The sequence below is a fragment of the Botrytis sinoallii genome (assembly GCF_014898435.1).
Source record: "Botrytis sinoallii strain Bc 23 chromosome Unknown BSIN_001, whole genome shotgun sequence".
Classification (NCBI taxonomy): domain Eukaryota; kingdom Fungi; phylum Ascomycota; class Leotiomycetes; order Helotiales; family Sclerotiniaceae; genus Botrytis; species Botrytis sinoallii.
In genome coordinates this window covers 5,826,853-5,851,456 of record NW_024066028.1, presented here as the reverse complement: position 1 = coordinate 5,851,456, position 24,604 = coordinate 5,826,853, and the positions used below count along the sequence as shown (strand labels likewise).

At 39.0% G+C, this 24,604-nt stretch overlaps 6 protein-coding genes across 6 annotated transcripts; 5 read left to right on the top strand and 1 right to left on the bottom strand.

Moving 5' to 3' along the window:
- Positions 1-1,391: 1,391 nt before the first annotated feature.
- EAF02_001182 (uncharacterized protein) lies at positions 1,392-1,941 on the top strand (the record flags this gene model as incomplete). The annotated part of the gene is made up of 2 exons (XM_038897230.1): positions 1,392-1,506; positions 1,598-1,941. 2 exons carry the CDS (start codon positions 1,392-1,394, stop codon positions 1,939-1,941), a joined length of 459 nt encoding a protein of 152 aa, XP_038764089.1.
- A 1,302-nt stretch (positions 1,942-3,243) lies between these two features.
- Positions 3,244-4,548, top strand: EAF02_001181 (uncharacterized protein; the record flags this gene model as incomplete). Its single annotated transcript, XM_038897229.1, has 3 exons — positions 3,244-3,262; positions 3,313-3,505; positions 3,570-4,548. The coding sequence occupies 3 exons, from the start codon at positions 3,244-3,246 to the stop codon at positions 4,546-4,548; spliced, it is 1,191 nt and encodes a 396-aa protein (XP_038764088.1).
- A 3,160-nt stretch (positions 4,549-7,708) lies between these two features.
- On the top strand, positions 7,709-8,921 carry EAF02_001180 (uncharacterized protein; the record flags this gene model as incomplete). The annotated part of the gene is made up of 4 exons (XM_038897228.1): positions 7,709-7,980; positions 8,034-8,462; positions 8,560-8,750; positions 8,794-8,921. The coding sequence occupies 4 exons, from the start codon at positions 7,709-7,711 to the stop codon at positions 8,919-8,921; spliced, it is 1,020 nt and encodes a 339-aa protein (XP_038764087.1).
- Positions 8,922-12,119: 3,198 nt separating this feature from the next.
- Positions 12,120-16,449, bottom strand: EAF02_001179 (uncharacterized protein). Its single transcript, XM_038897227.1, has 3 exons — positions 14,839-16,449; positions 14,360-14,786; positions 12,120-14,313 (listed from the first exon to the last, which is right to left on the bottom strand). Exons 1-3 carry the CDS (start codon positions 14,902-14,904, stop codon positions 12,599-12,601), a joined length of 2,208 nt encoding a protein of 735 aa, XP_038764086.1. The 5' UTR covers positions 14,905-16,449; the 3' UTR covers positions 12,120-12,598.
- Positions 16,450-19,774: 3,325 nt separating this feature from the next.
- EAF02_001178 (uncharacterized protein) lies at positions 19,775-22,234 on the top strand (the record flags this gene model as incomplete). The annotated part of the gene is made up of 1 exon (XM_038897226.1): positions 19,775-22,234. The coding sequence occupies one exon, from the start codon at positions 19,775-19,777 to the stop codon at positions 22,232-22,234; it is 2,460 nt and encodes an 819-aa protein (XP_038764085.1).
- Positions 22,235-22,238: 4 nt separating this feature from the next.
- Positions 22,239-22,529, top strand: EAF02_001177 (uncharacterized protein; the record flags this gene model as incomplete). The annotated part of the gene is made up of 1 exon (XM_038897225.1): positions 22,239-22,529. The coding sequence occupies one exon, from the start codon at positions 22,239-22,241 to the stop codon at positions 22,527-22,529; it is 291 nt and encodes a 96-aa protein (XP_038764084.1).
- Positions 22,530-24,604: the final 2,075 nt, after the last annotated feature.

Genomic DNA, 24,604 nt, shown 5'->3' with positions numbered 1-24,604 from the left:
TTAAGACATGAGGCGCAGAAAAATGCTACTTTCGAAAGTTCGTGAGATTGTGGAGGCTGTAGATCATGACGCCACGTAAGCTTACCGAGTAGATACAAACAGGCATTTATGCCGTACTGCGTAAACATGACGGCTGGCCATAACGGATTGTCCCACGATAAGACGTGCTGTGCCCCTTGGATGGCTTACGCCAAGGCCTCACGGTGTATCTCGAGTATCCTGGAGAATAGACGAGTCGTACTTATTGAAACTCACGGTATATTTTCTGAAGAACTGATTGAAAATGACATATTCAACGCCTCTACCTACAATGCCATAAGATTACTCTCCTGAATATCTTTCCTCGTTCCAAAACAATATAATCATGGTAAACCTGAAGTTTACTTGTCAAATGGAAGAGGCACGGTTTGCTCGTGGGGGATTCATCATGTGGAAGAGAATTGAATAATAATAGCAGTGTCGCAATGCATTAAATGTAAAATATGCGAATCCTCCATTCAGCTGAAATTTCGAGTCATCTAGTAATCCATCTTGACTAAGTTGAGCTTTACTTCAACATTAGTCACTAAAGTAGTTGAAGAAAAACGCGATAAAAACGCTTTTCAAATAAAGTTACAGTAGTAATGCTACAAGTGTCATGCCATTAGAATTCGTAAGAGGGAAGCTCACTTGAGAAATTTGTCTCCCTTATTGTAATTATTTTTGATTCGAATCTTATTGAAAGTTCATTGAAGGAATATATCGAACCCCTGGCTTCAAGAGATCAGTGAAATGAACGTATGAAATGGAAGGGGCGTCCAGATCATAGTTTACCTAGCAATAAGCGACCACAATTCAAATGGCTCATTTGCATGTATTGAGCTATCATTACCTAGCTTCGTCGAAACACCTCAGTGTATTTGCTATAGCTGAATCGTACCTCATTACCCAAGTCACTGTGAAGATCTCAGATAAATGAGATACAACTTACCTGCGTGGGTGTAAGTGTTAGTATTTTCACCCTTATGGCCTTGAGCAAATCCTCTGAGGTGGAAAAACCATGTCATTCTGGGACTACAATCACGTTAATGTAATATTACTTCTATCACTGCCAAGATGAACTGATAGTTGCACGTTTCATTCTATGCTCCCGTGAATGACGAGCCCTTGATAGGATTCAAGCCAGTTTGGTTGTGTTCCTGGACATTGAGGCTTGACAATCATCTTCTTGACCTAAATCTATGCTTGGCGACTGCACTGCAGAGATATATAAGAGACTTTTTTTCACTGATGATCGATTTCTATCCTCATCATCAACAATAAAAACATTTCTCTTGCAAATCCAACGCAAAACACAAAATCAGCAACCAATTTTCACTCCAAACACTATCTTCATATCCCAGATTTTCAAAATGGTTCAATTATCTACTATCACTATCGTCCTTGCTTCCGCGCTCTCTAGCATTGTCGCTGCTAAGAGCTGCAACTCCGGTGGTATCTACTGTGGTACCTACCTTCTCAAAAGAGGTCAGTGACAATTTCTATCATCATCTATCACTAGAAAAATTATCTACAGTCCTAGAAATCAAACTATTCACACTAACACTTTTCCAAACAGGCGACTACATCACCAAGATCAACACCAATCTACTCGCAAACAACCTTCCGACCTCAGACCTGTATGTAAAGCAATCCCTTTGGGCCTGCATTGAGCACGGAGATATCAAGCTCCTCGAATTCTGCGCCGCCGGTTGCGTTGGTGGCGATAAGAATGATGATTACTGTACTGGGACTGGTGCACCTGCTAGCAAGAGAGACGAGATTGAAGACGACTTGACTGAAGAGGACTTCACTGAAGAGGACTTCACTGAAGAGGACTTGACTGGAGAGGACTTGAACGAAGAGGACTTGAACGAAGAGGACTTAGTTGAGAGAGCAGTTGCTATCGAGTGGAAGGCTTGAATGCTCATGGATATACTTTGGGAGTCTATGGTCGGTAGATATTGTCTAGTCTGTGTTTCTGTAGGTGTGTGGGGTAGAGAGAGTATATTTCAGTGTGTTACGGCACATAGGGTTTCTTAGGGCGGTTATGAACAGTTTGGGTGGCTTCAATATAGACTTCGCTTTCTTTTCTTGGTTGCTCGTTTATGTATCGGTTATCCTTACTTCAATTTGACTTATTCAACAAATTTACACATTAATTTTGGTCTTGAACTCTCATTTTCCTTCTACTATGTAGCTTTCGATTTTCTGTCTTCATTTGCGAGAACATCGTGACATTAATAACCAAATCCCGGGTTAATGATTTCTTCATGTATATTCCAATGTCAGAATAGTTTTTGTGACCTAAAGTCCATCCAGATACATTTGTCAAATCCAAGAATACCTGATGACATATATCGAACTATGATCTTTCCCCATTGATGGTAAAAATTGATACGAATTTTCGTATCTAAGCACCATTCATTTCCAAATACATCAACGCCTATCATTTGATTCATCAATTAATTGTCACACAGTACTTCTACACAAGTCCCTGTTTCAGCCTCGCAGTTCGGTTGTTTAAGCGAGTGTTACCCGAAATTCCTATCAGCGAGTAAGCAAGTAATCACGGCAAAGTCAATCGAAGTCATGGTTGCACAACTTACGTAGAGGGATTTAAGGCTGAGCCAGAGTTTTGCGTAATTGGATGGGTAGGATTTACGCCATAAGACACACTGCCACACTAGTTGATTGAAAAACCCCCAAGTCAAGATCCATATCCAAGTTGGTATGATGAGGATGGTCAGAAAATTATTGTATACAACATATGTGGTCCTTATAAGCTTACTTATTGTTTCAAATAGAGCTTTTGAGGCCGTTTTTCGATTTTGTACTCTTCCAACAACCCCAAAATTTTGGCTTATGTTTGCCAAGTCTTCGCAGCTGATGATGAGAATGAGAGGATTAATCCTATAGGAGTTTGGTGAACTGCGTAGAGATCATGTTTCAAGGTGACACCATTGTCAAGAGGCACAACTACAAAGATTATCAGGCACTATAGTTCTATTTCTGATACCCTGGAGAGAAATATGAGATCACTTGCAAGACATATCTCTTCTTTCGTTAGGAACTCGTTATTGTTGATGTTTTTGAAGATCTTCTTTACATCGATAGATTTCATGATTTTTAGAGTGTAATTTCCGTACAACTCTTCTTCGGTAAAATTTTGGTTGCGTCTTTACATCAGTATCGCTGAGAATATTTGACAATTGAGCTAGAAATATGGCAAATCCCCCATTCGGTGTGTATATTAGTGATATTGAGAGAAACTATGACAACTAACAAATTCAGAGCTTAAAGAAAATGAAGATCGTTCTTCATGTTCATCCGACGATAGCTTTAGCCATCGCAATGGTAGTTGGAAAGGCCTACTCCGCGGTAATGGAAAAGAAAAAAGACAACACGATCATGGCAAATTCAGTTTAAGGAGACGATGGTTTCGCATCATTGGTATCATGATTGTGCTCGGAGTTATCGCTACCTTGTGAGTATTTTTGCTCAACGTCTTGATCCTCGGAGACCTCAAATTCTAATCCTATCTCTCTTAGGATATGGTTATCTTTACTTCTGACCCTACCTCATCGACATAGACCTCAAGTTCCCTCGAACAAAGTCAGTTCCATAGTAGATGATTGGCGGAAGCCTGAAGACTCTATCAGCTTGCTTTCTCCTTGGAAATCAGATTTTACTGAAGGTATTACACCTATAGCATGTCATTCACACAACGATTATTGGCGTACTGCCCCACTTTTCGAAGCTTTGGCTGCTGGATGCACTAGCGTAGAAGCAGACATATATCTTCCAACAAAACCTGGGAACGACGATCTTTTAGTAGGCCATTCCTCATGGTCGCTGGCACAAGACCGCACACTTCAAAGCCTATATATTGAACCTTTATTTAACATCCTCAAGAGTTTTAATAATGGTTCCACCCATTCAGATGGAAACGACTGGAGTGGCATCTTTCAATCCAGTCCAAACACTACTGTTACACTTTTCCTGGATTTCAAGTCCGATGGTGGTGATCTTTGGCCATATGTAAATCGACAGCTTGAAAAACTCCGAGCCAAGAACTGGCTCACCCACTGGAACAACTCGAGTGGGATCACTTGGGCGCCAATTATAGTTGTCGCTTCCGGAAATGCTCCTTTTGACCTTCTGATTTCCAACACCACCTACCGCGATATATTCTTCGATGCTCCTTTAAACGACATTGAAAACTCTCTCTACGATAATACAAACTCTTATTATGCTAGTGTTTCGATGTCAAAAGCCATTGGCAGACTATGGCTATGGAAGTTCAGTTCAACACAGCTAGATAAAATTAGTGAACAAGTTAGCGCAGCAAATGGGAAGGGTTTGAAAGCCAGATACTGGGATACTCCTTCTTGGCCTACATCTTTGAGAGATTATGTTTCAGGAATCTTGATAGAGAGGGGTGTTGGAGTATTGAATGTGGATGTGTTTTCCTCTACGTTTTATTTCCCATTGATGACTAGATTTGGGAAGAACAGACTCGTTTGGTGAACGATTACATGGCATGAGCCATATTCACGGCTGTAATAAGAATCATGGATATTTCCGTCGTACACATATACATATCAACGGAGTCTCATACAGTTGTCTCGGATGAAATCGACAAGTGTGACTGGACTGAGATGTTCTATGTACGGAGTAATGGGATCAATAAAGATTAATAAAACACAAGAATCTCGGCACAATGTACAATATATCTGGAATATGGAAACGGCACAGGGAAAGTGGCAGAGTAACAAAGCATCAAAGTTAATTCTGCGATAAACCACTTATATCTTCCCATGGCAAAAGTGGAGGTTAGTTTAGACAGGCATGCAATCAAAGAAACGGGATAGCTAATCTCCAGTTGCACTGATCGAAATTTGACTCTGGAATGATGAAGGTGTAGACGAAGAGATGGCTTCCAAGCTCTAGTACAATGTGCATCAAGTAACATAACAGAACGCTTTCAAAAGCGCTCACTACAAATTCCAATCCATATTTGAGCAGTGTGGAATGTCCGCGAGAGAATGAGGTTCAATACCGTGAACGGATCTCGACATTTGCATCCTAAAAGCCGAGAAAGGCCGCAATTCCAAATACACATAAACCAATCAAGCGCTACGTTAATTATCTTTGAATCCTCTTACGAGTACAACGAAAAAAAGATGAAATCTAAATCTTGGTTGTAAAATGTGCTTTCGTACGTCGCGGAGTCTAGATTTTCATAATGTACTCCGAGCCTAAGCCGTTTCTAGTCGTTGATCCTTACAGTGACGAGTATTTTACCATCGACATTGTAGCATTGCCATGCAGAATTCGTATATGTCATTGTCGATGAAAACCTAGGTTGTGTGCAAAAATGCTACCCAGGATACCCCAATTCATAAAAAAATCTCGCTTCAACTTTTGAGTGGCTGCGCCGTATATCTGCTTAGACATCCGAGACATCATCGACTGGCCAACCTTATGATTAAGGTTGAGCTACGGGACATGTCAAAATCGATATCCAACATCTCGGCTCGTGTGATGCAAGACTTTAAGATTAAAAATTATGCTCCGAGCTCCCTTTCGGTATTCAGCTGGCAATTTACCTCAGAATAAATACTCGGTAAACTGTGCCACCAAATATCAAAATGCTTGGCACAAAGGTTGGTTATAAATAATAAATTAGAACTAGAGGTGCCTTGGAAAAGTGTGAAGTCCACGTTACGAGCCGTCCGGTAGCGTCTCTGGGGCGGCTGGCTATACGTAGGAGAAAAAACAGGCCGGAATTGACCACTGCATAATGGTATATGCACCCTTATCAAAACATCAGGCCGGAGTTTTTTCTCCTACGTATAGGCTGGACCACTTCGGCTATTCTGATTTACAGGCTAGCTCCGCTTCTAGTTCGGCTCTTGGTTATTATTGGCTCAAGTGAAAACCGAGGAACGGCAAACATCTCGCTCAATTTGATTGTCCGTAAATATATAGAGCGACAGCAAGTAACAAGGTTGAAGTGTTGCTTCACAATCCATGCAATTTTTGTGTTATCAAAAAAGATACTTATCGCGATGGTTTTTGACTGCTCTTCATCCCATGAAGGGAGACGTATGGATCCGTCTGGAACATGTTTGTTTGCACTGGGAGTGAGAAGCAAAGAGGGCTCAGTGTAAGAATGGAATTTTTTTATCCAGTCGGCCAACACGCGATAGATTGCCACCGAAGGCATTAGGTAGACTCGTAGAGTCCTTGAGACGCTGTTTTGAAATCTACGAAGTATGTGTGTGATCTCGGAACACTGGTCAACCTCCGCATGATTGTACAAGTAGCATCATGCCTGTACTTACTAAGGAATTATACTTTATCGGATTGACCCAATTGAAAGTCTTGTTTGGATCTTCAGAAATGATTGGCCTTCACCCGATCCATGCTCAATGTTAATCCCATTCTCCGGTTATGCTTATGGTTGAATAGAGTGGAGGTAAAGGATTTTTCATGATATTTCGATATTGTTCAAGAATTGAGTATTAGATCTCCATTCATCATTCAAATCGCATGCAAAATTCTCAAGGTGCGAGATATATCAGTGTGTGGACTTGAAGGTCATGGCGTTTACCAACCCACTTTCTGCCCAAAGTCTGATCTCTTGGCAAGCTAGAAAAATTCTCCGACACATACGCTAAGCCATTATCAATGCGAGCAAGCAAACATCCTTGACTTATACGAGAATTGACCGTTCAATTTACAACTTCCCTTAGCACAACGTCAACATTGAAACATGTAACTTGCAAGAGATTGTTCCTAGAACGTCTCGAAAGGTCATTCAGCCTTGTTTGGAACCAGCTCGCTTGTTGGTAATGGAAAGTAGAGAATCAGAATCAATCAATATTTGAGAGATTACGAAGTGATAGACAGTTCACTAGCCTTCCCCGAGGAAATGATTGAAATATGTCAAAAGTGGTTCTTTACATAAAACGGTCCATGATTATTAAGATACTCGACGATCAACGCCACATGGGTTGTTGGGAATGAGTTGAAAGTATTGACTTCTTGGGATAGCCTGTCTTTCAGATGAACGAATCTTCAATTGGTACATGATATTCTAAGATTCAAGTGGACATGTTCTCAAAATTCCCTGTTAAAGTTCCCGGGGGATCTGCCTTCGGGGAAATCCCTACCTAAAAAGGGGGCTACCCAATGCACTGGAAACGAAAGTTTATATGGCACCGGGATGGCAGAGGTGTAACAATGAAAAGAATCCGAATCCCAGAGATCTGGATATTCCTTGGGTGAACTTTAAATCAAGGCCCAGAGCGTCGCTTCATCCTGGCCCCTGTTTCATAAAAGTCTTCATAGGTATGGCATACGCCCAGAAACCAAACACTATGTGATTCCTGATTGTAATAGAGTTTTAGCTGATCTCTTTTGACATCTGGTCCCTGACTAGATCTCAAAGAAACTTCTACTTCGATTCAAGAACTATATACAAAGTAGTCTTAGACCTTGTATCACGACTTACGAACGACGTCCGTTACCCTGAGATAATCCTATTATATTACTGTCATTATCTTCTTTCGTTTCTACATTATTTCTTCGTTCTAGGCGTTCATTTGATTTCATTATTGGATTGAGCCCCACCCAGAGATGATCCAGCTTCGGTGAAGGCTTCACGACATCAATCATTATCATGCTCACATTACTCTCTTCAAATTATGTGGCCCACCCTACGACAAGCGCTGACTTAGCCATTGCATCGATTGCTTTTGGATGGACTCTTGGTTTTGGATGGTTAACAGCATGGACGGCATATAAGCAAACAAGACGAGTTCGACAACGTTATGGAATCACTCGAGTTCATACTCCATATGTAGTAATGATATGGTCTGAACTCGTCGTATGTCTGGCATTTGCAATCATATGTTGGATTCATTTGTATGATGCTGAAATTATTCCCCCAAGGTATATCTTCCAGCGTCCAATCAACCTGTTGATCGCCCTCTAATACAATGTAGTTTCGCATTCTTCTTCTGCATCCTCACTCTCTGGGCATTACAAGTTCAATTTCTCCTCCAGATTATAGTAAATCGAATCAGCATTCTCTTCACCGTCAAAAGGAAAGCACTTCATCTTAAAATTGCCGTCGCAGTGATCATCACACTTATCAATATTTCGGTTTATTGCATTTGGATTCCGGCCAGACTACAAATTTCACAAAGATTTATTCACATCAATGATGTTTGGGATCGATGCGAGAAAAGTATCTATCTGTTGGTGGATGCATTATTGAACTTCTATTTTATGAAAACGGTATACAGCAAGCTTGTGGGCAATGGCTTGCAAAAATACAAGACCTTGATTAAGTTTAATGCTGTATTGGTGGTTTTTTCCTTGAGTATGGATGCGTTAATTATCGGAATGATGAGTTTGGAAAATTCTTTTGTGTAAGTCAACCCAGTCCTCAAGTATCCCGCATCTCTTGTCTCTTTCCCTTTCATATTGTAATCTCTCGTAAAGATTAAAAACTAACACCATAAATAGATACATGCAATTCCATCCTCTCGCCTACATCGTTAAACTCAACATCGAAATGTCCATGGCCGAATTAATTGCCAAAGTATCCGTTCTTCCCAACACTTATCTACCATCCAAGAAGCGCATGGCCCTAAAGATCGGCATTCAAACCGATATTTCCATTAACATGATGATGCAGATTATATGCAAACGTTGGAGTTAGCAGAAACAGTTAGTAGTCCAGCGCCAACGATCAGTAAGAGTTTGATCATGGACGGCCGGTGGTTTTCGTAGGAGAGGATTACGAGAATGATAGTGAGAGGGAAGTGGTGAGGAAGAGGGGGGAGAGTGATGTGAGGATAAAAGGGGGTACTTGGCTAAGTGCCTAGTCAGTGGATGAGAAAAATGGGTTATGGGAATATCAAAAAATACATTATTGTCATAAATTTCATTACAGTAAAACACTGATTGAATGCAGTACCAGCAGCACCAGTATTCAACCAGTTGGTCTCGATTAGATTTGAGACTATTCGACTAATTGCTTGCTATGATTTCAGCACCAACCATAACCCCCAAAGATAACGGGAAGCTCAGCAAACCACTAGTTACGAACAAGCATTTCCACGGACAACAAAAAGATCCGGTATGCTTGTTCCGGAGTTCTCAAACACCATCGAAGTTCTCCTACTATGCGTCATTTTTGCCCTTTGCCACAGCACTTGCTGCACGCTGAATATTTTCCGACAATTGATCAACAGCGCTATGAAGATGCAACTACAGCCTGTGTGGTAAAAGCTACTAGTGTAGCCTGAAATCTTTACGAAATTTACGAAAGCTTAATTTTAAGCGCACCTCCAGTGATCTCGCGAACAATGAGCGGTTTCGAAATCTACATGTTGATTTATGAATGTCTTAAAAATTTTCGATTGGAAGCACGGGATAGGATTTGGATTTTTTGGGGGGGGGGGGAAGGATAATTGCGTGTATCGGTATTCCTGAAGATATTTTTCATTCAGACATTTCAGATATGTTTTATTTGATGATACACGAGTACATATACATCTAGCTTTACACTACTATACAAACATCTTCCTAGAATTTTCATTCTTAACCTCAAAAAGCGATAGATTTAATTTGAATACATTATGTTACACTTATTTCTATACCTACCCCTTAATACCTCAATACTCAAACAAACCACAAAGCGACCCGAAGCGATCTTAAGTAATCGAGAAGAATTATAATAGTTCGAACTAGTGAGTTTACCGAGGCTGACATCAGTTAGAATTCTTCAACCTGTATTAGTATATCTAATATACAAAATTCTCAAATCAGCTTCGAGTAAGATTCATCGCATTCAATCCTACATACTATACATATTCCCTTACTTAGAACCCCACTTAGAAATTCCGCAAGTATTTTGAAATAAAGATGATTATTACGACTCATACGTCAAATTCCAATTAAGTAACCCTCTATCTACTCAGTTAACAATCAATGATTCCAAGAAGAAAGAAAGAAAAAATACTATAACAACCCTCAATATCAATTAAATTTCCTTCATCTTAATAAGAATATATCTAAGTACTCAGAATACACTCAAGTACTCTATAATACCTACCTATTATCACAGGATAACACTAAGCCCTTTTTGTCCTGTTCTGTCCTGCTATATATATAAGAGTAAAATAGAACTTCCAGTTCTACCTCCTAGTCTTTTGAGTATTTAGCTCAGCAGTAAAGCTTCTGAATACTCCCAGAGGTGATCCCGTGACAATATAGATTATCTTCGCATAGTCAAGATATTATTATAGATAAGTAGATATATATATAATATTCAATAAACTGTTGAACATAGATTATAATTGATTTATAATAAAGAGTAGAGTTTTAGAATAATCATGGGTTTTTTATATAGTAGATTATATATTTGATATATAGAGATTTATTTGTTATATAAGTAAGTGATTGAATGAAGAATTGATCTATTAAATTTTTAGATTAGATTATATTAGATTAGATCTTATATTCTGTTATTATTTTATTCAAGTAAGCTAGACTTGAACTAAAATTTATAATTCCGTATTAGACTAGACTGAATTATATCAACTTAAATTAATTTAAGCTATTTATATAGTAGTAGTAGTAGTAAATGCATAATCGATTCGATCTATATAGCTATGCTAAGACCATGCGATGCGCCTGTATCTGTATCTAATTCCTAATCGAATGAAGTAGATAGGAAAAAGATATAAAACCTACCCCCCCCCCCCCCCCCCCCCCCCCTGGTGTCCCAGCTATTTATATAAATAATAAGATATCAAAACTTAATCCTCGATGTCGTATAGTAATTCTATAATTGAGTAGATGAAATGTTTAGATGAGAATTCGAATCTATATATTATTGATTACTGGAATTAAGTATTTAGCTTTATAGATGAGTTTTTGATTTTATTTGTTATATGAGTAGGTGAATGAGTAGATGAGTAAGTAGATAGGTAGATAGGTGTCACGGGATTACCTCTGGGAGTATTCAGAAGCTTTACCGCTGAGCTAAATACCCAAAAGACTAGGAGGTAGAACTAGAAGTTCTACCTTACTCTCACATATATAGCAGGATAGAACAGGATAGAAAGGGCTTAGTGTCACCCCGTGACATATATCTATAGATAATCTAAAGATAGATAGTTTATTTAAGCTCCTATTCGTTATATATATAAACTATTTATAAAACATATCATCTACTCTCGAGTATAATATTGATACAAAATTAATTACAAGCTCTAGAATTACTTACTTATAGAGATTTCTCTAGATCTTTCAATAAAACACTTAATAAGTAAATAATCTATAAACTATCTTATCTATAAAACTAATTATCTACTCTATAAATACTCACTACATAGTCTAATTATTATATCATCTCTCTCTCCTTTCTATTCTTCTTCATCTCTTTTCTTTTACTTTTCTATTTGATTTTTAATTCTTAATACCTAGTATCTAATTCTTAATTTTAATTTCTAATTACTATCTAGATAATCTCTATTCCTTATCAATCTACTCTCTTCTTTCCACCCCTCTTCCCCAACTTCAAACTCGTACATATATATATACATATCTAATAAAGCACCCAAAACTCAAATTCAAACCCCATCTACTAACAAAATCCCCCCTCAACTCCCCTTTCTATTCCTATCCTATCCTTCATACCCCTTCATCTTCACCTCAATCTCTTTATCTTTACCTCCATTCCCATAACCCTATAAATCCTACTTCCACTTCCCACTCCTTCCCACTCCTCACTTCAGACTTCTACATCCATTCATCTACTCCATCTCCCTAAATACTCATTATATCTATCTATTATATTTCATCTCATCTCATCTCATTCATCTCCCTCATTCCCCTCAATCACCTTAGTTAGTATCTTAACATTTATCTCAAAATAAGAGAAGTTTTCTTCAAATTCAAAATCTCTCTCTCTCTAACCACTAGATTAAATCCACCCTAGTCATAGTAAATCAAGAGATATTCCAAAAAAGAATAGTCAAAGAGACAAAACAAAAAAGATTCAATCAAGGTATCCCGAGGTCATTTCATCTTTCAAATTAGGTATCTCATAGATATCTATCTATCTACCTAGTATCCACCTCACCTCATTTCGAAACCATCAATTCGTTCCGCCGCTTCCAATTCAATAATTCTTTATTACTATCATCAATCCACCAATTCGTATAAACATCCCCAATTCATCTCTCACAGATGATACCACCCCACGAGCGATAGATTTCCTACCATACACACAAGTGGTATATAAATCTATTTTTCCTCATATTCCCTTCCTCATCTTCTCCTTTCAAATATCTTCATAAAGAACGTAAGTGAATAAATATAAACCTCTTTCCTATAAACACCAAAGAACCACCTCAAAACACCACCAAGTATGTAATTCATCGCTGTTAAAAGTTAAACACCCCCTATTAGCATTTCGCTTTAAATATACAATCCAATCCAGATTGAACGCCCTTTGTCAATTCTTCAAAACCCTTAAATTCAAAAACACCTCTCATCTATAACCTCCCCATGGTGCAGATCCCGATCCCGATCCAGATTCCGAGCCATGTCTTTGATCAGCTTGATTTTGATTCGTTCTTTGATCTGGATTAAATTCACCAACTTCCGTAGCAGCTCTTCTAGGAGGAGAAATAGATCCCATTTCCTCATCTCCATAATCTTCATTTCGATTTCCATGAGATCTCATTTGTTCTGGTCCCGTAGTCGCAGCCCTTGGAATAGGTTCCGTTAAATTCCTAACTCGAGGTGGACTCGATGTGCCCGTACCGAAATCAAAACCATGTTGGTGTTGTTCTTCTTGTTCGACTGGTGATGCTAATGTTGGGTTGATGGAATTGGGATTGAATGGTTTATACCCAGCTGGATTTGTTGATGGCGGACTTCGTGTATTCTGCCCATACCCTTGACCCATATTTGATGGAGCTGGAGAAGCACGTCCATTGTTTTGGAGAGCTGGGTCGAATGGTGTTCTACGACTGAAATCAGGTCCAGGTGCTGGTGATGAACGTCCTTGTTGATTATAGTTGAATGGTGGTCTTGGCCCTCCAAATTCTGACCCTGGAGCTGGTGAAGGTCGACCTTGATTTTGAAGTGCTGGATTGAATGGTGTTTGTCTTCCATATTCTGATCCATATTCTGATGCTGGAGACATCATACGATTTTGAGGATTTTGCATAGCAGGATCGAATGGTGTACGTCTTCCAATTGATGGAGCTGGGCCAGGACCCATAGGTGTATGCGATCGAGGAATTGGTCTTCCATAAGAATCCATTGTATTTTGTCTTTGTGGTCCTGGAAATCCAGGTGTATTTCGTCCATCAGCATAAGAAAATGGACTTGCTGTAAATCCACGATCACCCATTGCAGATGGCATTCTTGGTGGACCTTGAGGAGGACCTTGTGGTGGACCACGTTGCCATTGACTACCTTGAGATCCTCCAGTATTAGTTCTTTGTGGAGCAGGGAATGGCATATCCGTATCAAGTGGTGGTAAGTCCGGCACTCTTCCCATATCACCTGCATTACCCATAAGAGGAGCATTCGAAGCATAACTTGACCCTGTAACAGATCTTCCAGGTAATGGTCGTTTTTGATCCAATTTCTCAAGTTCGAAACTGGCTGTTTGTGGAAGATTACTACTTGGTGTACCTGGTCGTGATGTATACTGTGGTAAGGTTGTCATTGTATCTGCTCTATTGAGCACAGGCATATCCGGAAGTTTGTCGTCTTCTTTCGAATCGAAAAGTGCTGGAATAGTAGCTTGACGTCCAGAAACTTTCTCTCCTTTCTTTACTGCCTTTTGTTCTGCTTTGGTTCGTTTTCTTTCCTCCTCCTCGATAGCCTTGTTGACCTTGGCACTGACAATCTTTGTCAAACGTTCATTAATCTTTCGCTCGCAATAGCCTGTAAGTCCACCATCGTGATTTGGAATATAATGCCATAAGAACAGTAAATAGAACAAGATTGCGAGAATAAGACTTAATGCGGAAAAGATCCAAATGACAAGTGTGAAGATCATACCGGACAAGATAACTGCTTGTTGATGTTCTTGTTCTGCAAGGATTCCAACCTTCTTGAAAAAGGTTAAGAAGGCGTCTCCAACATCATTGGATTCAGTAGGATCGAGTTTTGCATGAAACACTGAGTATAGAGTTAATGCGTTGATGACTTGACGAGGTCCCTGACAGAATACAACACGAATCCAAGCTAGAAATGTTAGTAATGAAAATATGGGGGTCCTTTTGCGACGTACATTGAAAAGCGAAATATGTAAATAGCGCAACATATTCGGTCCCCTTTTTAGATTTTGTCAATTCGGCAAAGACCAAGAATCTTCTCCAACCTCGACCAGTCTGTCCCATTTTGATACTTTCAAGTCGAACAGCAAGATTGTCCAAATAACTTTCGGCAACAGCTCCTCGTCGCATGACTCTCCACGCTCGTAAATGTTCGAATCCAATATTGATCCAAGAAGCAATGATACATCCAGAAAAGATCCATTTCGAAACATTGAGAGGAATGATTGGTTGAATTTCCCCAGACCATCGATTGAAAGCTAAAAGGTTAACGGCGGTAAAAGTATCTACACCATAAACGGCGGTAGAGATGACCAAAGAAATCCAAAGATATGCATATGCGAAAGGAGTGAGACAGGATGTGGATTTAAAATCGTTAAGACTCTGTGAATAACAATTAGTATATTCCTATTCCCAACGACATTCCAAACCTTACAATAAAGTCCCATTTCTGCTCAGGACGTAGGTCGTCTTTGTTCACACGTCTTGAAAAAATCCCCATATTTGAAATAGTAAAGGGTATATCTTTTAATTAAATTCGTTTGGCTCTGCCACGATGACAATGGATATAATGTCGAAGCACCTGGCTAGAAAAGAAGGAATTGTAACCTTGAAGGTTTTGTTGGATATTTCGCAATGAGCGAGTCCCTTCGATATAATGAACGTAGAGTTGTATTTGATGCACTTGTCGTTCTCCGCCTGCGAAGTATCGACTTGTGCAGGTTAAGTGAGGGTGATGTACAATTGATATGTCGAGTAAGTATTCATGTACTTGGTCGTATGAATGATATCAATCGAGGACGGATATGAAAAAGGTAAGACAACGATTAGTCTTGGATGGTAATGGTCGAATAAACGGGTAACGGGTACAAACGTCAACGACAGTAGGATTGTGGATATACGTTTTCGGGTCGACCGTGGCTTAAAGCTGAGCAAGGAAGCACAATAAAAAGGTAAAGAGTGGCCGTTTCTATTGTTGAATCATAATTTTGTTGATCTGTGACAAATTCACGAGAAAGTGGAAATGAATGCGAATGCGACAAGAATATTCACTATTCATGCGATTTAAATTGAACCAGGCCAATTGACGGTATCAAAATCTTCTTAATTGAAGATCAAATTGACATTGCTTGACTTGATTGATACAATTGAAAGAGAAATTGTTGTTTCCTTTTGGTGAGATGTCTTCCTGATTGTGTTATTCTGAAGCGCGCGGGTTTGATCGTCCTTCGACAGGTACCTCGAAATTGGTATGGGTCGTTAGGAATTGGTCGGAAGTTGGCGGTCGGAATTGAGTTTCTTTCCTTTCTTCAGTCAAGGAAAAATTGCGGTACAAATGTGATTGTAGAGATAAAATCGTGATTTTAAAAACGAATGACAAAATTGCAATCAAGAACGAATGTTGAGTGAGTGTGTGTGTGTACAACTCTTGTTCCTTTCTCCCTCTCTCGAATTATCCAACGTGTAAGATATTGAATTGTGGCAAAGTCCAGCTTCGATTCCAATGATCTTATTCTGGAGGATTCTGAGCTCGGATGTCTGTTTTGTAAGTAGAAACGGAGGGTTTGATGGGATGAAGAGAGGTAGGAGTTGCGAAAGAAGTGATGAACAAAAGTCGAGAGAGATGTTCGTACGAGCGTAGTATGAGCGTTTGAGCGTTTGAGCGTTTGAAGATCTCTTTGCCCAGGAAAAGATTGAGGTGAGGGTGGAAGTGAAGGAAGTAAGTGGTGGATAGTGAATGAATGAAAGAATGGATCGATGATTGATGATTGAAGAGTGGAGTGGAGTGCAGTGCAGTGCAGTGGTGTAATGCAGTGAGACAAGTTTAGGGTGCGGGTAGTCTGTGTTCTGTGTCTGCTCGTACCGTTCTGTGGCTGTTGGGTGGCTGATCATGTCAAGTTACCAATGCAGGGGAAGAAGCCAAGCAAGAAGAAAATGTCTTTTGGTGTTTGATGTAACTGAGGACAAAGTAAAGGGAGTAGTAAGTATCTATCGAGTATTCTGATGAGAAGTTTGGAATGGCCATTCCGATATGAACAATCAATGGATGGAAAGATGCATTTCATCGTCTAGTTTATTGATATGAAGCATTTTGATGTGATTCATGTGACGCTCCCAGTAATGTAATTATTCCCCAATGGATTATTCCGCGCATACGGAGTTATCATTGGAAGATCAAAGAGCAGGTGCACTTTATCATTTCACACTTCTCTCATTTCATACTTCTCTTCTCATTTCACACTTCTCTTCTCATTTCACACTTCTCTTCTCTCATTTCACTCTCATTTCACACTTCTCTTCTCATTTCACACTTCTCTTCTCTCATTTCACACTTCTCTTCTCTCATTTCACACTTCTCTTCTCTCATTTCACACTTCTCTTCTCTCACTTCCTTTCACTTCCTTCAATATTCAAGGATTCCCCCCCAACCAAAGATAACCAGTGAGAGTGGAAAGAGTGGAGTCTGCAAGGCACGAAACCCAGGGACAGAAAAGATTAAAAAGATAAAAAGAGAAAGAAATTCCTCGATAAGGATAACGATATCCGTTATTAATCTGGGGGAAAGAGAAATGATCATTGGTCGAAATGGTAATCACACATGCACTTATCCTGAAATGGTATAGTGGAGCTCCATATCTATCCCTCTCAGTCAATCGAATTCCTTTGGTGCCTTGAATTTAATTAATTACCCCTAGCCAATCAGATACGTTTCTCTGCACCCCGACTCCAAAGTTCACCAATCGATAGCATGAACCATATTGAGACCATTCCCCCCTTTTTCCCTGCTCAATGCTCATTGTCCTTTCTCTCTCGTTTCATAGAAATAGACAGTCTTTCCTTATACAGATTGCCTACTCCTAGGTATTCTAATACAACCTCAACCTTGCAATACGATATACGATATACGATATACGATATACATATCGTACATATGTACGTACGTATACTCCGTATTTCATAATAGATTAAATTTCCATCACCACGTGAATTTCAAGAAAATCCGAAAGTTCCATCAAATCCACCAAATCCACCTAGTCCACTCACTCAGAAGAGATTCCACCGAAAAGTCTTGACCATTTATTCAAGCTTCAAACTTTATTACTACCACCATCCTATCCCATCCTATCCTCTTCTACATGTCCGCTATCCGCTGTCAAGATTCAAGACATGCAATACCGCAACCTGGAGAACAAATCAACCAATTCCAAACACTCTACTTCTCTACCTCTTTATATAGCACAGCGATTACTTCAAACTAATTGGATTGGATATCAGCGTGCATTGATCTACCTATCAAATGCACACACGGTGAAACAATGGGGAAACATCAACTCTATTGGAAGTAAAGAATGACGAAGAGCATAGAGTACCGAATGTCCGATAAAGAAACTAATAAAAAATCCCTCGTAGCTCGTATGGACCATGGAGATCCTCATCGTCCGAATTTCGAATGAGCCCCAAAAGTTAATTCTTCGAGCGCAGCGAGCTCTGGGGTTTGGGGGCTTGCCCCCATGAATTGAATGTTAATAACTACATGATCTCGAATCGTATTGGTAACATATAATTCCACGAATTGAAACCATATAATTCAAATGAAATGCAGTGACGCTCCGCTGCTCCTCCGGAGGCTCCAGGCTAGTCGGCGGGGGAGGGAGGGTGGCAGACGGCTTTTACATTCTAGAATAGAAATAGAAAATGCTGTTGTATATTGAAGAATTTGAATTATTTAAAAAACACATTTTTAAAAAACTTTAAAAGGTTTCAAGTATTCGATTAAGTTATAAGGCTTGAGTAAGGCAACTTTTTATATATTAATATATAATTCAAATAAAACAAAGCTTTACTGATTTTTTTTAGAGGTTTAGAGTTGATAGATAAGTAGAGAAGAAAGTAATAGATTATTATATTTAGAATAGAAATAGAAAATATTATATATTGAAAGTTTAAATTATTTAAAAAAAAATATTCTAAGAACTTTAGAAAACTTTTGAGTATAAATTTAAAACTAGAAAGTAAATAAAATTACTTTTATATATTGAATTATATAATTCAATGAAATAATATTCTATTAGCCCTCTAGAGACTTAGGGTTAATAAATAGAAAAAGAAATAGCAAACTTTTATATCTTTATATAAAGAAAAAGGTTAATAGAAAAATAATTTCTAAAAAAACTTGGAAAACTTCAATATATCTAAATAGCTTAAGGATTGAGGTTTCCCTTATGAGTTGAAACTATATAACTCTATAAACTCGAACTATGATTCCAACAAAATGACGCTCCGCTGGCCCTCCGGGGGCCACTGCCGTGGAGGCAGACTAGAAATTCTATTCAAGAAAGAAGATGTCATATGCAATTGAGAAAAAGCTTCAATTAGTCTTATCTAGTCTAGTAATTTCACAAAGTAATTTCAACCTAATATCTCCAGCTACCTACCTGTCACAACACAGCCACTGCCACAGCCACAAGAGCCAACCCAAATAATTTTACATTAATCACGTGATGGTTTTGAACTCCAGCTCTGAGATATTCAATCTCAAGACATCCCACCAGATCCCACAATCTGCAATTTCTACACCAGAAAAGACGTGTAGAATAGGTAGATTATTAGTATTAAGTGTAGTGCGTATTCTATTGAAAGCTATGTACGATCCAGTTGAGTATATCAACCAAAGTGATTACCTAATACGCCTAATGCGTTTAGCCTGCTTTCTACACCGTTTAAAATCAATGCTAGATCATCATTCTGACTGATAAAAAATTCAAAAATCTATTCAATCCATCATTATTTCAAGTACAATACCGTACCATTAATCTAGTTCTTTATATTACGCCGCAACTCCAAGTCAAGTTGCATCACAAGAACTTGCAAAAAAACTATGATATGTTCATTATCAGTGATTCTGAATCATGTCATCTTCAGTTGATAGACTCGGAGTCGATGTTTATGAAGCTCAAGATGATGATACAGGAATGATAGATATGGTTAAAGCAGACCTGATAATGCGACCACCACCTCTGAAGGTCAGGCAAGCTTTCGCCATTCCCTTTGACATCACGTCTAGTGAACGATGCAATCTTCTCTATTTGAGGCTGATATCTTCTTTGAAATGGGTCTAACTCCCAGATGCTTTATCGACGATTGGTCTGAATGATTTTGTCAGTTAATTGTTTTTATCCATGAATATGTACGATTTCGATCAACCTATCTCACCTCACCAATATCTCCACATTTATCTTACGTGCATATCTCTTCCTATGACACCACGTGTCAAACCTGAAGAACATAAAGAAGGTTATTCTAGAAATAGATCTCAGATTTAAGAAATTCTGATCGCCAAAGAACCTAACTTGGCACCAATATCTCCAAAAATGGAGGATATTCAACAATATCAATACACTCCTCTTCTCGAACCTGATGCATTTCGCATTATCGTCATTCATCCCGCCTTATCCATCAAATCACCTTTATCATGCAGCTTAATTCACTCTACTCTATTCCATTACAATCAACCTGTCATAGATAATTATTCGGCACTTTCTTATGTCTGGGGAGACGCAAATAACAGGAGGACAATATTAGTCGATGAGAAACCACTACTTGTTACCGCAAGTCTTGACTCGGCATTGCGACATTCACGAGATAACAAAAAAGATGTAATGATATGGGCAGATGGAATTTGTATCAATCAATCTGACTCCGAAGAAAAGAATAGACAAGTTGGGCTGATGAGTGTGATTTATGAAGTTGCAAGTCACACTATCATATTCCTTGGAGAAACAACCTCAGAAACCGATGAAATGTTTAAATCATTGCTCCGCCCAATATCATCGTCATTGACGAAGCAAAATAAACCTGGACTTTTATCTAATTTTCGAGCGTCGCACAATACCGACACATTTGATCTAGAATCGAAGGAAGGTATAGAGTCGAAAGTTCATGACCTAATTCGTCACGTATTAGATATGCCATGGTTCAGAAGAATCTGGATTCTTCAAGAACTAGTTATTTCTTGTGATCCTTGGGTACAAGTGGGAACTCATCGTCTCAAATGGAAAGACTTCAAAAGCCTCATTTTCGAATCCAATTCTGAGTATGACTCTGCATACATCAAGACTCCAAACTACGATGTTCTAGCCGAGATGTGCACGTTACGCGAAGATTTTGTATCGAGGAACTTGGAGAGCTCCGACCCATGCCATTATCTGCTTAAGATTCTTCACTCGCGTCGTGGATATGGCGTCTCCGATCCAAGAGATATGTTGTACGGACATCTCGCCATGTTTGCAAACCACACAAAAAGCAAGGACCCGAAAATCGAAAAATTGATCGAAATTGATTATCGAAAAACCACAACGGAGGTTTATACGGATTTGGCATTGTATTTTTTAAGTCTACAGCTTAGTTTTGAATTCCTGTCGCATGTGGAAGATGTAAACTTTGAAGAGAGGAAATGGAATCTGCCGACTTGGGTGCCGGATTGGACCTCGAATAAAGTTTCCACGGAAGCGAAGTGGCGTTTGCAGAAAGGGGAGACAATCAACGAGATTCATGGTATAAGGGATATACATATCGTTTTGGGGGAAAAGGCTGTATTGGGCTGTATTGGAACAAAGGTAAATTGTGTGGAAATGGTTAAAAATGAGATTCCGAGGAGGGAGGATGTTTTCGCTTTGTGTCACAAAATCAAGAACTTGCGTGCAATGAGATTTCCTCGAGAGAATGAACATTTTGCTGATAGGAGAATGTTCGTTCGTCTCGTTTGTGAACATTTCTGTGCGTGGTTCAATACCTCGGACGCTTCACCCTATAGTTTAATCTCAAACGATCTGGAAAAGCTCTTTGATGACCACCGGTATTCACACGCCCAGACGGAATTTTACAAAAGATTGGATTGGATTTCCGGAACCGCGAATCCCGCGAATCTAAAGCCACTGGAAAATTATTTGGAAGTGTTGCGTTATTGCTACCACTCGAAAGAATTATGGATATACATATTAATGGCCATGACGGATGTCAGTGGAAATTTTTTCGGAGGGAAGAAGCTTGCGGTTTTGAGGAACAGAGAGATTGCGCTGGTGAGTATGTGGACGGAAGTGGGAGATGAGATTTGGAGGTTTGATGAGGAGGAAGAGGGGTCGTGTTATGTCTTCCGGGGTTATGACGATGACAAGGGCGCTCGGCAGATTGAGAAGAAGGAAACCGAAGAGGAAAATGATGGTAGAGCGGAGATGGATAGAACATTCGAGGCATTTTTTGAGAGGAAGAAAAAGGGGGTTATGGAGAAATATGTAGACTGTGGGGATGATGGACGAATTCTTTGGCGCGAGAGGATTTTTGAGACGAGGAGATGTTTTCTTGTTTTGAAAAAGAGAGCTTATTTGTGGATGGCGAATTCACTATTGAGAGCAGCACGAGTGTTGGCAAAACTTGAGGATGAGGGGAATAACGATGGAGGAGGGAAGAGAAATAGGAAAAAGGAGTTGGAAGAGAACTTGAAGAGAAAAATGGAAACGGTTGTTGGGAATTTGCTCAACGAGATGACAAGGGTTCGAGATCGTTACTCAGCTACACGGTGTGAGATAAAGAATGGAGAGATGATTCTTTTGAAAACAGATGTGGGTGGAGTGGGGACAGGAACGGGAACAGTGGGAGTGAATCATGTTAGGTATGTGGGGGAGTGCATCCTTGGTCTTGAATTGAGGTTTGATGATAGATATGAATACGAATATGACGATAAGAAAAAGAGATTGAGAAAGGGAAGGGAAAGAGGAATTGAATGGCGGAGAGAGAAGGAAAATAAGAGGAAGATAGAGCTCTTCAAATGCTGAGAAGATGAGAGAATGGTGGAAATTGGGATTGGGGGTTCCGAGTGAGAGTTTGGATGATGAAGGAGAGTATGATGAGGGGTGGTTCGAAGAGGGGCTAGAGGAATGGAGGAAATGGAGCGGAAATTACTCTTCCTCCGAAGACTCCAAGCACTCCGAGAGCTCTGAAAACCCTGACGACCCTGACGACCCTGAATACGCAAAAGACGTAGCAAGAGTCCAAAGAAGAGTTGATGATATGGAAGATTGGAAGAAATTTACACAGCCGCTGCGGTATGAGATTCTCGCGATTCATTGAGAGTAGAATGGAAGAGGGGAGGAATCGGAATATGGATATAGCTGTCATATATGGGGATGAATCTATCCAATTGTGACACAAAACTGCATAGCACGATATGGAACAGTTTTCACGAGGATCGTTTCATATAGGGGAAATTCGAGCTGTCATTTTTGGGTTAATTGCTAGATGAAAGAGAAGGGAAGGGAAGAGAAGGGGGGAGGAATGAGTATTCTATCCTGATGGTTTGAGATTATACGGGAGTGGCAGAGTGATAATGGAATATCAAGATAGCGCATAATGGTTTTTATAATAGGTTTCTATCTAAAATTGAGATTCAATATTCGAATACTTTGTCAAAATGATCATCAGAGTCCCGTGAGAATAAACATCGTCAACACATCTATACGGAGAAGCAGGTTTAGCGCTGGAAACAAAATATTTCTGGTGAAATAATAGATAGATGTATAATAGACTTTCATATCACCCCTGATACAAAGAGAAGCCTTGTGTAATACTTACCTACCTCTCGCAGATCGAGAATCACCAGAAAGTCTGACACGATTCAATTTGATTAAACCATACAAAGAATTCTATTCGTGATCTTAAACCCAGCGCTTCCCATCTCGATAGCTAGATACCCAACCACTAGAAATTATCTGAAGTTGTCGCGCTGGGAGATATCTAGGTAGGTATGTATGTACTCCGTATCGACTCGCTTATGCAGGTGATTGATTAGTGATGGGTGGGGTGGGTATTTAGTTGGGTTCAATTATAATAGGTAGGTAGGTAGGTAGGTAGGTAGTTGAATATCTAGATGGTGGATAGGAAAAGATTGATTTTGTGATGTGATGTGATGTGATGTGATGTGATGTGATGTGATGTGATGTGATGTGATGTGAGGATTTGCGATCTTGATTTGATTTGATGTGGGAAGTTGGAGTGTGTGTGTGTGTGTGTGTGTGTGTGTGTGTGTGTGTGTGTGTGTGTGTATGTTGATTGATTGATTGATTGATTTTATTAACGTCCTTTTTCAGTCCATGACTATTTAGGACAGCTAGGCTATAGGGGCCTAGCAAATACTATTGGATATCTATAGTAGATATATTCAATTTGGGGGAGTAAAAAGAATGCTGGGGAACTAAGCCCGATTCTCTATTCGGAGTGCAAATAGAGATAATTGTCTTTATCCTTTGAAACACTTCTTTCTAACTCTTCCCCTCCCCTAATCCAATTAAAGTATCCCAATATCCAATTTCTCTTTTTTTAACAATCCTAAATCCAATTTTACTATTCCTTTTTTTTATAAAAGCAAGAGTTATCCCCTTTCGAATTACCTCCAATATAGCAAAGGATTCTTTTACTAATAAGATAGTAATAAAAAACACTACTCTTTTTTATTTTTATCTCTTTTAAACTAATTTCTTGTATATTTTTATAAGCTTGATATTCTCTAGTTCTTATTAGATATATATAATCGAAATTGTTAATAATAATAGAGCAGAGTTGAGCCCTAAGTTTATATACAAATCAATTCAGAAAATTCGAAAATTCGAAAATTAAAAGGAAAAACATTGTATTATATCGATACCCCAGAATATAATATTAATTTAAAGGCGATAGCATTTTTTGTATTGTGTTATCTGTCACGGGATCACCTCTGGAGTATTCAGAAGCTTTTACCGCTGAGCTAAACGCCAAAAGACTAGGAGGTAGAACTGGAAGTTCTACCTTACTCTCACATATATAGCAGGACAGGACAGGACAGGACAGAAAGGGCTTAGTGTCACCCCGTGACATTATCATAATATTCGAGTGGCTGAAAGCCAAAGGGTATAAAAAAAGGGATTATAGTATAAATAGATAATAACAAGCTTTATATCGAAAAGACTTTTCTAAAAAGAAGAGATCTATTATGTATCTTATTTTTGTAAAGTAATAATCAATAATAAATGTTGAATCTAACCAGAGCTTCTATAATCTTTATATTTATATCTAAAGCTGGTATTTAATTTTTTGTAGATATTATTATTATAAAATTGTAATATAATTCTTTGTTATATCTCTAATACCTCTTTTCTTTTAATTCTTCCAAT